This window comes from Neopsephotus bourkii, unplaced genomic scaffold (genome assembly GCF_033783945.1).
Source record: "Neopsephotus bourkii isolate Nb327-2 ecotype Australia unplaced genomic scaffold, CSIRO-AGI_Nbou_v1 NB_1328, whole genome shotgun sequence".
Taxonomy (NCBI): domain Eukaryota; kingdom Metazoa; phylum Chordata; class Aves; order Psittaciformes; family Psittacidae; genus Neopsephotus; species Neopsephotus bourkii.
The window spans coordinates 3,801,507-3,814,782 of record NW_026901808.1 but is presented as its reverse complement, the minus strand read 5'-3'; the positions used below and the strand labels follow the sequence as shown (position 1 = coordinate 3,814,782).

At 36.6% G+C, this 13,276-nt stretch overlaps 1 protein-coding gene across 4 annotated transcripts in view; it reads right to left on the bottom strand.

The window, feature by feature from the left end:
* The window catches only part of PHTF2 (putative homeodomain transcription factor 2), a 69,942-nt gene that overhangs the window by 8,294 nt on the left and 48,372 nt on the right, over window positions 1-13,276 (bottom strand). For all 4 annotated transcript variants that reach the window (XM_061366345.1, XM_061366348.1, XM_061366347.1 and 1 more), the window contains 7 exons: window positions 13,029-13,187; window positions 9,634-9,852; window positions 7,247-7,375; window positions 5,810-6,082; window positions 4,689-4,820; window positions 2,182-2,268; window positions 1,042-1,197 (listed from right to left, as the gene is read on the bottom strand). In XM_061366345.1, the coding sequence (XP_061222329.1) occupies window positions 1,042-1,197; window positions 2,182-2,268; window positions 4,689-4,820; window positions 5,810-6,082; window positions 7,247-7,375; window positions 9,634-9,852; window positions 13,029-13,187 (1,155 nt within the window). The remainder of the gene's footprint in view (window positions 1-1,041; window positions 1,198-2,181; window positions 2,269-4,688; window positions 4,821-5,809; window positions 6,083-7,246; window positions 7,376-9,633; window positions 9,853-13,028; window positions 13,188-13,276) is intronic.

The following is a 13,276-nucleotide window of genomic DNA, read 5'->3' as shown; positions in this document are numbered from 1 at the left end:
TTTTAACAGGATAATCTGGATTCATTACAAAGCTACATGTCTGATGACATAGCACTTTCTGAATTGTTTTTTAAGTTCTGAGTACATAGAGTGCTTCTTTCAATGTCCATGCTGGCTTAAAATCCTCAAACACTCTCATGAAGAGCACAGTATAAAAGCCTTAGAAAGCAAAACAAAGGCCTGACATGCTCTATCTCTCTCTTCACCTTGCTCTCTACTTTTCCCAATCCTTATCCCAAACATTTTCCTCCATTTTCATCTCAAAACCAGAGGACAAACTTCACTGGGACATTAGGCTATTCCTCTGCTAAGGATCAGCAGAATAATGCAAAGCTTTCCAGGCTCAGGAACAATGTGAGGTTTTACAGTGGTGCAAAACTCAGTTTTCAGAACAAGGTAAATGGGCAGACTGCCTTCTCAGTATCCTGCTTCATCAGCTTTAATACAGACAGGATGAATTCTCATTGAGCACAGCATGTAAGCAGTCATTTATACCACCTGTCATAAGCTTCACATCCTGGGATGTGACACAGTTTGGAAGATTTTATTCTCTAACTTGAACATGTTTCCTGTAGGAAACCTGTGAAGATCTGAACTGCTCATTTGCCTTGTCCTGAACGCTATGTTTTGCACCACTGTGAAACCTCTCTGAACAGAAAGAGATTGCTTCTTACCTAACACTAATGCAACATGCCTAGCTCAGAAAACTACCAGCAGTGCCAGGCAGAACAGAGGGAGAAGTTTGCAGAAAAATGCTGACTAGAACATTCCCGAGAAGAAAAGTATGCATACCCAAAGCCAAGCTGGGCAGATGACTGAAAGTCAAAGTTTCCAAGGAGTCTAGAAGAGACATATGTAACCCACACAACCTAGCAGTCAAAATTATTGGACTGGAAGTAGTGACCCACTTTATAGAGGGTAACTTGGGTTTTCAAGTTCTTTACTCTCCCATCCAGAACTTTGAGTGAAAATGCATGCCTGAGACCTACCAGATGAATTACTTATTTAGATATAATAATATAGGTCTATAAAAATTCTCACCTGCTCAGTAAGTAATATTGAGGTATTGCTGTACTTTTTACTGGTTTCAGATCCAAGAGTAACAAATCTTAAGAGAAAGAGAGTTAGTGAAATGCACCAAATTACAAGTTCCCAGTTGTAGTGACAATCAAGGAAGATCTCATGCATGTGAAGCAGCTGAAACCAAAAGAAAAAAAAATTAATTGAAAATAATAGTTACATTAAAATGTAAGAAAATTACACATATTCTCAACTCCAAGAAAAATTTCCCAATAATAAGTATATGGATTGGGTTAGGCATAGAAGATTTTTGAATCATACTCTAAAATCAACACTGTGTCAAAGATATGAGGTTTGAGAACAGATTTGCTCTGAAAGGCTCAATCAGATCTTTTTTCAGATCTCTAAAGCAATAGATAAAGAAATACACTCTAAGACAATTTTAACCTCATGCTCAAACTTGCAAAGACACTGTGTTTGAAAAAACCTCAAAATATACCATCAGATATACTGAATTATGGAGAAAATTGAATCCAAGAAGAGATATTGATAAATTATAAACTTATTAAAATATTTATAGTTTGCTACCAGGAAAACACATTAGCATGTACTAGGGAAGAAAGTGGAAAGGAATATAAACAGAAGCCAGTCAGAAGTTTCCCTGTATTCTGAAACAGAAGCTCAAAGAAAAATCTTAAGCAGTAAATCACCTTTGAGCACAGATTTGCTTACTAAAAGATATTCCACTAGAGGGCAGGCTAATATAGCCAACAACCTGGTTTCTCACAAAAATCATCACCCAAGGTCAATCTCAACTTTTTCGCAAAAGTGACTTTTGATGCAAATGTTAGAAAAAACACACCCTGTGTTCCAAAATCCACAATGGAAAATGAAAGAGGACACAGAATTACAAAATAATATCAGCATGTCAGGAATTATGCTATCAGTAAGTTTTGTTACATCTGACAGAGTAATACTGTAACGTAGATAAAATGCACAATACAAAATGAAGCTTAATCTTCTGAAAAGCTGTGACAGCTCTTCTTGATTTTTCACTGTGGTCTTCTAACTTAATAGGAATCCCCATGCAAAAGGCAGTCAAATATATTTTTCTAAACTATTTAAGTCATAGTTGTTACCATACAAGTAGGATTTCCTCACCTGGGCACAACAGATAAACACAACTGAGATAGTCAGTAGGAAGGCAGATGAAACTATTACATCAACTGAGCGTTGAGGTCCTCGACGCTGAAAATAGAGGATTTACATACATGTAAGTGAAAACCTGCCCAGAGTTGACATTTAGCATATCCAGTTAGATTCACACCTTGAACCTCTGTTTCATCATGGCTTGTAATCTCGCAATCTAAATTCAAACACCATATTAGATCCAAATAATATTACTACATTTGAAACCCCTAAAGGCATGTGAGATTAATTCAGGTGCAAGCATTTAAAGGTAACTACCACTTGTTCAGTCAGCTCCTTCATGATGCAAAGTAACTTTGATGTGAGGAGTATTCCCTGACAAGTTTGATACAGCCCTGGGTTTTAACCCCAATCATCAAATCAGGGTTAACAAAAGATTTTTGGACACCAGATCACAACAGGATGATTTCACATGGTTGGTATTTTCCATTGCTTGCCTCTTTTTGACACACACACACAAAAAAATAGTTGTAAATCACTGTCCCATTGTGGTAGATTCAATAATATAATTCTCTCCCCCAGAACAGGAAGGAAAACTGAGGAACAAACACACTTGTCTTGAGAAGTGCAACCTCACTGTTTGCAACCATTTCTCACCTAGTACAATGATATGTTTCTACCCACTGATCCTTTTCCTCTTTCTTTTTAATTAAAGAATTAAACAACCCATGCTGCATTGAAACACGTACAAGTTATAACAGATACATTTCTCAACTTTGTACTCCAGACATGCTACTAATTGCATAAACATGAGGAGAATGGGAGGTGTACATATACAAGATATAACTTTGGAATGGGGAGAAAGAGATAGGAAGCCTAACTACTGAAAAGAAATTAAGTGCAAATTACTACTGCAGTTTTGCATGCACTGCTTATGTACTGAGCCAGAGTGTTTTGCCTGTGTGAGACTTGAGATGTGTATACACCCCAGCTCCCATTTTTACAGGTGTACGTACATAGGTAGAGGTAATATGCAAGTGTATTTTGAACAAATGCCATGCCAGTACATGCTAGCAGTACCACTGCAAGAAGGCAGCCCGGCTCCTTAGCTGCTTGTCTCCATTCCTTTCCTCATGCTAGTGCAAGCATTACAGAGCTGCCCAGTGAACCAAAAGGAACAGATGCCTGATTATTTTCGAGTTGATTCAGTTCCCTTTGTACCTGCCTCTGACCACTCTCTGATTGCTCTTTTCTTAGCCACATAATTGTACAAATGTTTCCAGTGGCATAAGAAAAGGTGGAATAAATAGATGTGGTTATGAGGAAAGAAGGCAAGACACTCTCTCCACAACAATGCTATCATATGCAGTCTTTCAAGCATTAAATCTACATTCTATTGTCCAAGTGCTGTTATCCTCCTTTCTTCCTATTCAGCAACACATTACAGACTAGAAGGAAAAAGATACAAGTCTCTCAAATGCAAACTTTAAAGGGTACATCTTTTTTACAACCTCCCCAACAGATAGTTCCATAACACAAGGGGTGTTGTACATAACCACCTCAATTCCTCTTGAAGTGATGCATCTTTCAAATTTAAGATTGTGCTTTATATTACAAATTTTGCCTAATAGTTCCTGTTTTCCACACTCCTCAGTCTCCGTGCCAGAACTCCTTTATGTTTTCATAATCTTTTACCTACTTCTAAAATGTACTGACAGCATATTTCATCTAATCTTTCTTAACTGCTGTTAAAAAGAATCGTAGACACAAATAAGAGAATCACCACCATAAACAGGAGATTGTCAGATACTGTTCACTAAAACTAATGGTTCTACAGAAAACAAATAGGAAAAAACCTAGCTTATTAGAGCTGTACTACCTAACACAGATAAAAAATAGAGGACAGGGACACAAACCAACCCAATCCTGAGTTAGATAATAGAGACCCTTTCACAAAGACTCATCAAAATGCTCTGGCTTGAAAAGATCATTACTGAAATATAGAGATTACTCAAATATGAACTGAACATACAACAAAGGGATCAGAATGTCCTGCAGATAACACTTGGGCATGTATACACTCAAAGCACAAATATACACATAAAATGTCTGGCTTCATAAATTCCTTCTGTGTTAATGATGCTAACTGGTGAGGCTCTTACACTAAGGTATTGTCTGTATTGTACTACAAGTGGTCATTTTTACCCAACGTATTCACCTGAGAGACTTTCCTGCTAGCATTAGTAAGACAAGACTCCAACTCTGAGCACACTCATCCTATACTCCAAGGTAAAAACTAGGCATTCACTTTCTCACAATCTGGCTGCTTGCAGACACTGCTGACCCAGACTTACTAAAACAAAGTGTACAAGTGTCCTCGGTTCAGGACAACAAGGCACATGTACCTCAATCGGGGCAAGTGCGCAGGAGGAAAAATTCAGATTATAATACCAACCTTCCATCAACAGCATATGAGATATTTAATATTAAAGTGATAGCAAAAATACTCATTATTTTACCTTTAGATAGGACCTGAGAGAAAGCCACATTTTTATATTCTGTACTTTCTTCAAGCGGAAGTGAGGAACCTCGGATTTTCTTGCCCTCCTGGCAGACGTTAGATGACCAAAAAGTTTGGCAAAAAGTAGCCTCTGCAGAGAAGCAAGATTGATTTTCAAGGGCAATGGAAAGAAAATAGTAAGTCAAAGTAACGCAAAACGTATCGGTGTACACTAAAATATGTTAATATAGTGCAGAAATAAAAATAGCATGTTACTAAAAAGAGGAGATACACTAAAAAGTTTTAAAAGTCTTCATCTCCTAATGACAAAATTTAACTACACTCTGATTTCCTGCCTTCAAATTTCAGATAACAGATCTGCTTTGCTCTTAACTGGGGAGAAAATCAAACTTGCAAATCATTTGCATTAGAGAGAGCCTGTACCACAGAAGTTCCTTCCAACAGAAATTATTATTAGAAGTAGGTTCATTCTATTCTACCGTATTAAGTCACATATTTTGGCTACAGTTTGAGAGAAGAAAGTCTTTCTTTTGCAGACCAGTTCGTACACTCTGCAGTTAGTAAGTGATATGGATACTTTTTTCAAGGCTTAAATTGCAATAAGCAGCAATAAATTAACAGCTGTATTACTCCAGATAGCAGCTTTCATGGTCTCCAACCATGTGACTGATCTACCACCAAAGCAGGGCTCTTGGCTAGCTTTGGACTGGACTGTTTTGAATTAAACTGAAAGTTTTGAAAAAACACTGGTAGAACAAACTGGAAGTTGATAAGACTTCTTTTATTGAAACTCCTTTACCTTAGGGAAAACTGAGGCCAACAGAAGCATGACTTAAGAGATGGGTTTAATGCATTGACTCAGACATCTGAAATAAAGAAGTTTTCCCTCAGAAATGCTCTCCAGGACAAAAGTTTAGCTACAGAGATTCTGCAGAGACTTCAGTCCATAGGATTAACTTAGTTATCTCCTAAACCGTAAATCCACTGAAGTATTTGTCACCACTGATCTACGTATCATAATGTGCTGAAGAGAAGTTAAAAATACTCAAAAAGTCAAAAAAACATAAACATTAAACCTTGTTTTGCTTTGAATGATGCCTCTTGCTTTGCTGTTCATACCTGTTTGTATGTCCTCTCTGCTACACATAGCAGGAAAAAGAAAATCCACACTAGAGATACACGGACCACAAAACTTATAATAACCATTGACAGAACCAGAATGTCTCCATTTGATCCAAACGCAGTCATACAAAGTTCTGTGGCAGAATGTGTAGCTAATTGTTCCAAATCTTTAGCTTGGGAAAGTCGAAAGACAAATGGCATTAAACCCAAGATTAAAGATATGACGTTTCCAAAAATCTGATAACCAATTCCAGGTATATAGCTGTTCACCTGAAACCAGAAGAAAATAAGGTAGATTTTTAACTTTGGAATTGTGAATTAAGTCAATAAATGAATTATTAATGTTATTGTATTACTATCACAATGAACACTTTATGACCCAATAAGTTATATGAAACCTTAAACCAAGCATCTTCAGAATTTACCATTAAGAAAAGGAAGTCCTCAAAGAGCAAATATGACAAATCATTTAAAAACCCATCAACACTGCAGTTAACAGACTCCACTGCATATCCTTGTATTAAAAATATTCATTTAACGCTGAATTAGCAAGTGTGCCAATCAGACTGCGTTGCTTACAACTACGCTGCTCGCAACTATGTTGCTCCTATTTGTAATTTTGCTTTAGGCTGCATGTTTTTAAAGGAATCAGAGTGCAGACAGGACTGGAGTTCTATTGTTCTGGCTATGGCTTTGTAAATTTACTTCTGCTGTGGAGTGCACCCAAAACTGTATTATCTCTGAGTTAGATACAGAGATCTGAACAAAGTTTGTGAATACATTGCTTTTAAAAAGTTGGAGATGGTAAGTATCAGCTTGTCAGAATTAGTGACAGTCTTCTCAAGCTATGCTAGCATTTGATGTTCAACTCTACAAAATGCCTATGGTGTCTATACTGGAAAAGAGCACAACAGCAATTCAGTTAGGTCGGTGTTGGGACTGATCCTGTTCAACATCTTTGTCAGAGACATGGACAGTGGACTGCGTGTGCCCTCAGCAAGTTTGCTCACGACACTAAATTATGTGGTTCAGTTGATAAGGATGAAGGGAAAGAATGCTATTCAGAGGGACCTTGACACACTTGAGAGGTGGGCCAATGCCAGCCTCATGAAATTCAACATAGCAAAGTGCAAGAAGGTAATTCAGAATATTCACAGCACGTATCACTTTGAAACAATAAAACAGAGATTGGCTACGTTAACAAGTACATAACAATGCAAACACAGTTCATTGTCCTGACACTTAAGATTTGTAGCTCTTTTATCTGTTAGTAACAAGTAAATGAGAGTGATGCAAGCCATGAAACAATAATGTAATAACAGATAGTTACATAACAAAAATCCCAAACCAAACACCCCCAGCAAAACAACATTATTTCTGGTAGTGTTTCAACTCCTAAATACAGTATTTGCGTAAAGTAAACAGAATACTCACTCTGTTCATTATCATACCACTGATTTCAAGCACAGACATATCTGCTTTCTTGCAGTCATTACCCTCCCATACAATTGCACTTATTTTTTCTAGTCCTGGATTCAAACTGTGGATCCAAGGCAAATGACTCTGGGAAAGACAAGGAATATATTCCATCAGAGATAAAAACCTACTGTCTTGTCAGTATGCCTTTGTCAGCAAGATGCTGACAAAAAATACTGTAGACTAACATAAATACTGTTATATGGCATTTACCTCATTTGCTTCTCCTATATGTTAACAACAGTCCTCAAAATCATCCACTTTTCCAAGAAATAGCTGTGAGTACAGAGATCTCTCCTTCATATTTCATTTTCTCATAGTGTTATTGTTGTTCAGGCTTTTTTTTTTTCCTCAAACTTATCAAAGACAGAGGTTTGAGAACTTATAACCCAACTTTATTTTTTCCACATGTTCTACGGAATATTTTGTTTTTCTGTTATTTTTCCCCAAAACATTCTGAAAAGCACTCTTCTCAGATTAAGTCTAAGGCCAACCATTTATTTTTTTTTAATTTGGATTTAATGATATTGGTGTAATTCACAATCCCCTTTTTATCCATGAAGGCCCCCTATGTTAAATGTATCTGCAAGACTCAGAGACTGTGACAGGAGTCAAATCAATATACACTGCTTCAAGAGCCAAGCAGTTCCAGCCTAATCTACTGCATTCACTTAATGGCTGAGGCACTTTTACTCCTAAGAGAGAACCAAGTGAGAACTGAAGGATCTGAAGAAATGCTGAGGCAACAAGTTCTGCTGCAGCCATTTCCTGACTTCCTTCAGCCCTGTCTCACTCCTTTGCCATTCTGGTGATTAAAATTGCTCCAACTCTGCCTGGTCACCTAGCACTATATGTATCAAACTACTGGAACTGGTGGTACTGGGGAGGGGGGCTGGGACATGATATTATTTTTTAATTTTAGTTTGTAATTTATGAAAAATAAAGCTTTTATTACCTTATCAGTATTTATTTGAAATCTTTGTATTCTTCTAGGTATTCAATTATCTCCTCTTTTTTTCCATTGGATTAAAAAAAATTATTTACATTATTAAAACACCACAAATATTGGTAGCAGGACTTTTTTACCCACAGATTTCCATGGTCTCCCTCTAGAGGGAGTATCAACACCAGAAGCCAAACTCAAAAATTCACAATCTACTGCCAAACTGAAAAAACTCAATTGCAGAAAACCAAAGTCATTGCCTACACTGCAATTCAACTCCCTCTTGTAAGGCTTCCAATTTAGTGTTTATATGGAATGTAACAAGAATTAAAACTAAATCACAAAAGCAAAGACTGCATGAAATCCAAATTACTGTTTCTTTGCGGTTGTTTTTCTATAGAGGTGAAGGGGTGATTTTTAAAATCAAGCAATACAACGTTTCCAATACGTGTTATGAGTAAAAAGCCTGTCTTCTGAAATTCTTTTCCTTAGGTAGTACTACCACCATCTCCTGCTTGGCAATCCTTAGCACTGATGATGTGCTACCAACACGGCATGTTTACCCAGATGAACGCTTAACATTTTCTCCATCTCTTCACTTAAATGCTTCATATTAGCAATGCAATAAACATTCAATTCAAAGATAAGACTCGTACAACTAACACAACTGGCACTGTGACATCTGAATGGATTTTATCAAATGAAGACTAATGTTTGATTATTAATGATCAGTATTAACGATGTATTCTGTCCAGCATTAGCCCAAGGCAGGCTGCAAAGGAAGTGTTGCCCCACAAACAGTAAAATTTTCACAAATGACTGTCCATACGTTGTTACTGAATAGCATTAAACAAGGGAAATTCAATTATTAGCTTTAAGGTAAAAATAAAAAGCTTCTATCTAAATTGATCTAGACATAGATAATTCACGTGTAACATCACATGTATATATTATGTACACAAGTACACATGTATTAGACATTATTTTATCTGTTTGCTTTATTATATATAGATTTATATATAAACAAATAGAAAGATGTCTGATACGTCCTCATGAAAGAGCAATTCCACCAGAGGAAAAAAACAAAACAAAACAACAGAACTGTCTACACCACAGACAAAACTTAAATCAATCAGCACTTGTCCTGAACTACAACTGATTCAAACACTCAAATATTCTGCAGGCTATTTCAGTGTACTGTCATATCCTCTTTGTTTGACAAATTAATGACTGAGTACCAGAAATCAAATTCTCTTTGTTTTAATTCCATCAAATCAATTTGGCTTAGTAGCTTTCATTTAATGTAGAATTCTTCCTCTTAGGCCTCCTGACATATGATAGAGCTGATAATACTGAACTTGAGTGTAGTGAAAAAAATAAATCAGAATTGGTGGATACCAACCTGATGAAATGGGTCATCTCTGTACTCTTTCTTCACACATGGATTCACTTGAGGGCTTTCTACATCTGTCTCACTGGTACAGGAAGAGTGGCACTCTGCACAGTGTAAGAGGTCCTCCCACAGCACATCTTCCGTTTCCGATTCTGGTCTCGTACTCTCAGAGTCTTGTCTAGAGCTTGAACACCGAGAACTGCAGCTAGTACCCGATTTAGGTGTATCCTGGAATTAAAATATGCATTGGAATTGATGCCATTTTTTTTATTCTACATTGTTTCCTGACAGAACAGTTAAAGTTCAAATTAGTGAATCCATATTTATCTGTTTTTTAATATTCCAATCCATTATCTTTCTCATCAGAGAGAACTACAAGTTTATTGAAGGAGTGTCTAAGAGGCTGCACATTTTTAGACACTGTACAAACAAGTAACAGTCCGTGGTCCTTGCTCTGTTGGGGAAGGGGGTTACATTATGAGGAATCAAACCATAACAACTATTATAAGGAAATAACTATTTTACACGTTTTCTAAAACTCATTCATTTAGGCTTTAACAGCAATTATAAAGCCACAGACTCCAACTACTTCTCAAACTTCTGATTTTATAAGCAATAATTTAAGCCCTTTCTGAAACATTTTACAGCTTCATTATTTTAGTGAAAATGTGAAAAACACTTGAGGTGTAAAGCCATATACACAAGACTGCAATTGTAATGAAGAAATGTGACTGAGTGTGAGAAAAGCATCATTCACAAAGGATTTTAAATTAACTTGATAACTTGGATCTTCTGTCTGTAGTTGTTTGAGCTGAAGTACTTTAGCTACTTATTAACTTCTCCAAGCAGTAAGGAATTCTTTATCTAGAAAGGGCAAGGCCCTAGAGGAAGAAAGCTGAGATATTTCTAGTCATCCAAGACCTGAGGCACTCAAACAGCCTTTCAAGTAAGCAGTGTAGATATAATTTAACTAGTTTTAAAAGAAAGCTCGGTATGTTCCAGGAGTACATTTCTAAATCTAACAGCCTGTAATAAAAGAGGAATTAACTCTCAAACTCCCCTAGGAATCACATTCTCCCATTGTTACTACTAACGCATCTTCTCAAAGAGAGTGAGCTTCTTGGAAGACAGTTATACATCAGGTGTAGAGAGGAAAAACCAGCAAGAGTATATACAGCTAATGCTAGGTATATGTGTCATCTACATGGTCATACATAAAACTGTACTTGAAACAAGCATGCCTTATTATGTTTAATTTTTATCTATGTCTTAGATAAAGAAGAAAATTATTATGTTTGGACACTCAAATCTGCCCATTCATACACATGAAGCAATGCTGTCTTCAGAACAAGAATGCAGAGCTTTAAAACTACTTTCTACAGTAAGCATAATCCATTTCCTGAAAGACAGGCAGGTAGTCTGAAAAGCAGTACCACCCCACTTACCACTATGCTCTCGCAACTTCCATTCCCTCTTACACAAAATTTATTCCTTTCTACTAGTTTCTCTCAAGAATATACACAATTTTTACACTGAAAAAAAATAAGCTATGTTCCAGCAATGGTACTCATTTGATTTCTAAGGTATTACCATCTGAAGAAGTGCCCTTTGCTCTTCCTGAAAATCATGCTTAACGTATTTTATGTAAGCAATTTTGTAAAGAAATATTTAGATAAAATTTGGTCTGCATTCTTTCCCTTTATTTTACACAGCGAAGGATAACATCAATGCAGAAAGTCTGAGCTATTTTTTTCTTCCCCAAAATTAGATAAATAAATAAATATTTACAGAAGGCATTCATTGCTGGGTACCACTGAGTCCTGCAGTTAATAAAGAAAGAACACTGAAAAAGCTTGCTCAAACAACAATCAAGTTGACAAGTAAACATGATTATAGACGAAAATGTAGGACAAGTTGAGAGTATATCCACTGACTTCACTAATTTATTTTTTTCTAAATACAAAGAAAGCTTTCACAGATTTGAAAACTATTGTTTCATTTCCTTTGTAATCGTGTGGGGGAGGCGAGTTGGTAACAACAAAGAAAAGCTTCCTCTTTCACAGCAGCAGACAAGGAAACAGGGAACAAGTATAAGATATTACTGCCAAAGCTACACATGGAACAAATTTTGTCTCTTCAGTTTCTGAAGAGATCTCAATCCTCCCTAGTGGAACAGATTATCTAATAACGGTTTTATGCAAAGCAACAACTCCAAGTCTTTGCTACTGTTGTCAAAGAAAGCAATGTCTGAACTCATCTAAGGAGACATTTTTATATCAAAGAGAAAGCTTATGCATGAGGATGCTGGAGAGGGACTCTTCATTAGGGACTGTAGTGATAGGACAAGGGGGAACGGGTTAAAACTTAAACAGGGGATGTTTAGATTAGATATAATGAAGTTCTTTACTGTAAGGGTGGTGAAGCACTGGAATGGGTTACCCAGAGAAGTTGTGAATGCTCCATCCCTGGCAGTGCTCAAGGCCAGGTTGGACAGAGCCTTAGGTGACATGGTTTAGTGTGAGGCATCCCTGCCCATGGCAGGGGGGTGGAACTTGATGATCCTAAGGTCCTTTCCAACCCTAAATATTCTATGAGGTTCTGCCTATTAAACCCATTTGAAAGTGAACTTTTGTCAGAGCTGAAATTACTCTTTATGCCGTTTTCTCACACACCTAGTCAAAAAACAGCAATACAACATTGTAAAAAACCTGTTCCATGTACCTCTTGTTACATACCACTATCAAAAAAACCCATAATTTCTTTAAAACTGTAACTAAATAAAAGCACATGCATAACATACCCCTTTTTTTCAATGTCTAACATGGAATCTATGCATTCCCCTCTTCTATGCTATGAAGTCTCTTTAACATTTCAGTATTTTTACACGTTAACAATTTCGTTGAGATTTCCTGACAATATTTTAAATGATTGTTTCAATAAATGTGCAGAAATGAAAACTCAGAGGTGGAGTCAATCAGACTTCTCCACAAGAAGGCTAGTGATCCAAAGAATAATTAAATGAAGAGAAACAGCAGCATAGAGTGATAAGTATTTGCGTATTGCCAATTACTAGTGTTTCTGTAACAAATCAAGCTTCCAGACAAGATTACTGGCATCAAGAGAAAGCAGCAATTGGGCATAACCTGATGCGGTATCTATATAATATATTTAGACTCCTTGCAATGAATGGAAAAAGAAGATGAATCCAACTAAATAAAAATCCTCTTAATTTCAAAATGTTGTTATTCTCAGAAAGCAAAACATCCCTGTCCCCCACCAGTCCTGCAGTTAACAGACTCCTAAAATCCAATATAGGAGAAAAAGGACTTGAGGAACATTCTATTAAATAAGAAACCAAGAGGTTTTAACAATTTACAGAAAAGCAGCAATGGAAAAGAACATACCTCCAGGGGATAGTGTTTCTTATAATGGTGAGATTTCCTGTTTCGAAGTATACAATCACTAGAAGTGCGGTCTACATTACGACGTAAAGAATACCCAGTTTCAGGCCCTTCCTCACTAGAAACTTCATCTGATAAATTTGTCACAGTCCTGTGAGTATCCTAATGCAAGAAATACAGTCTTAGTAAGACATATATTCATACTTACTAGGTCTTGTCCTCAACAACTGATATAAAATTTCTTTCTGCAA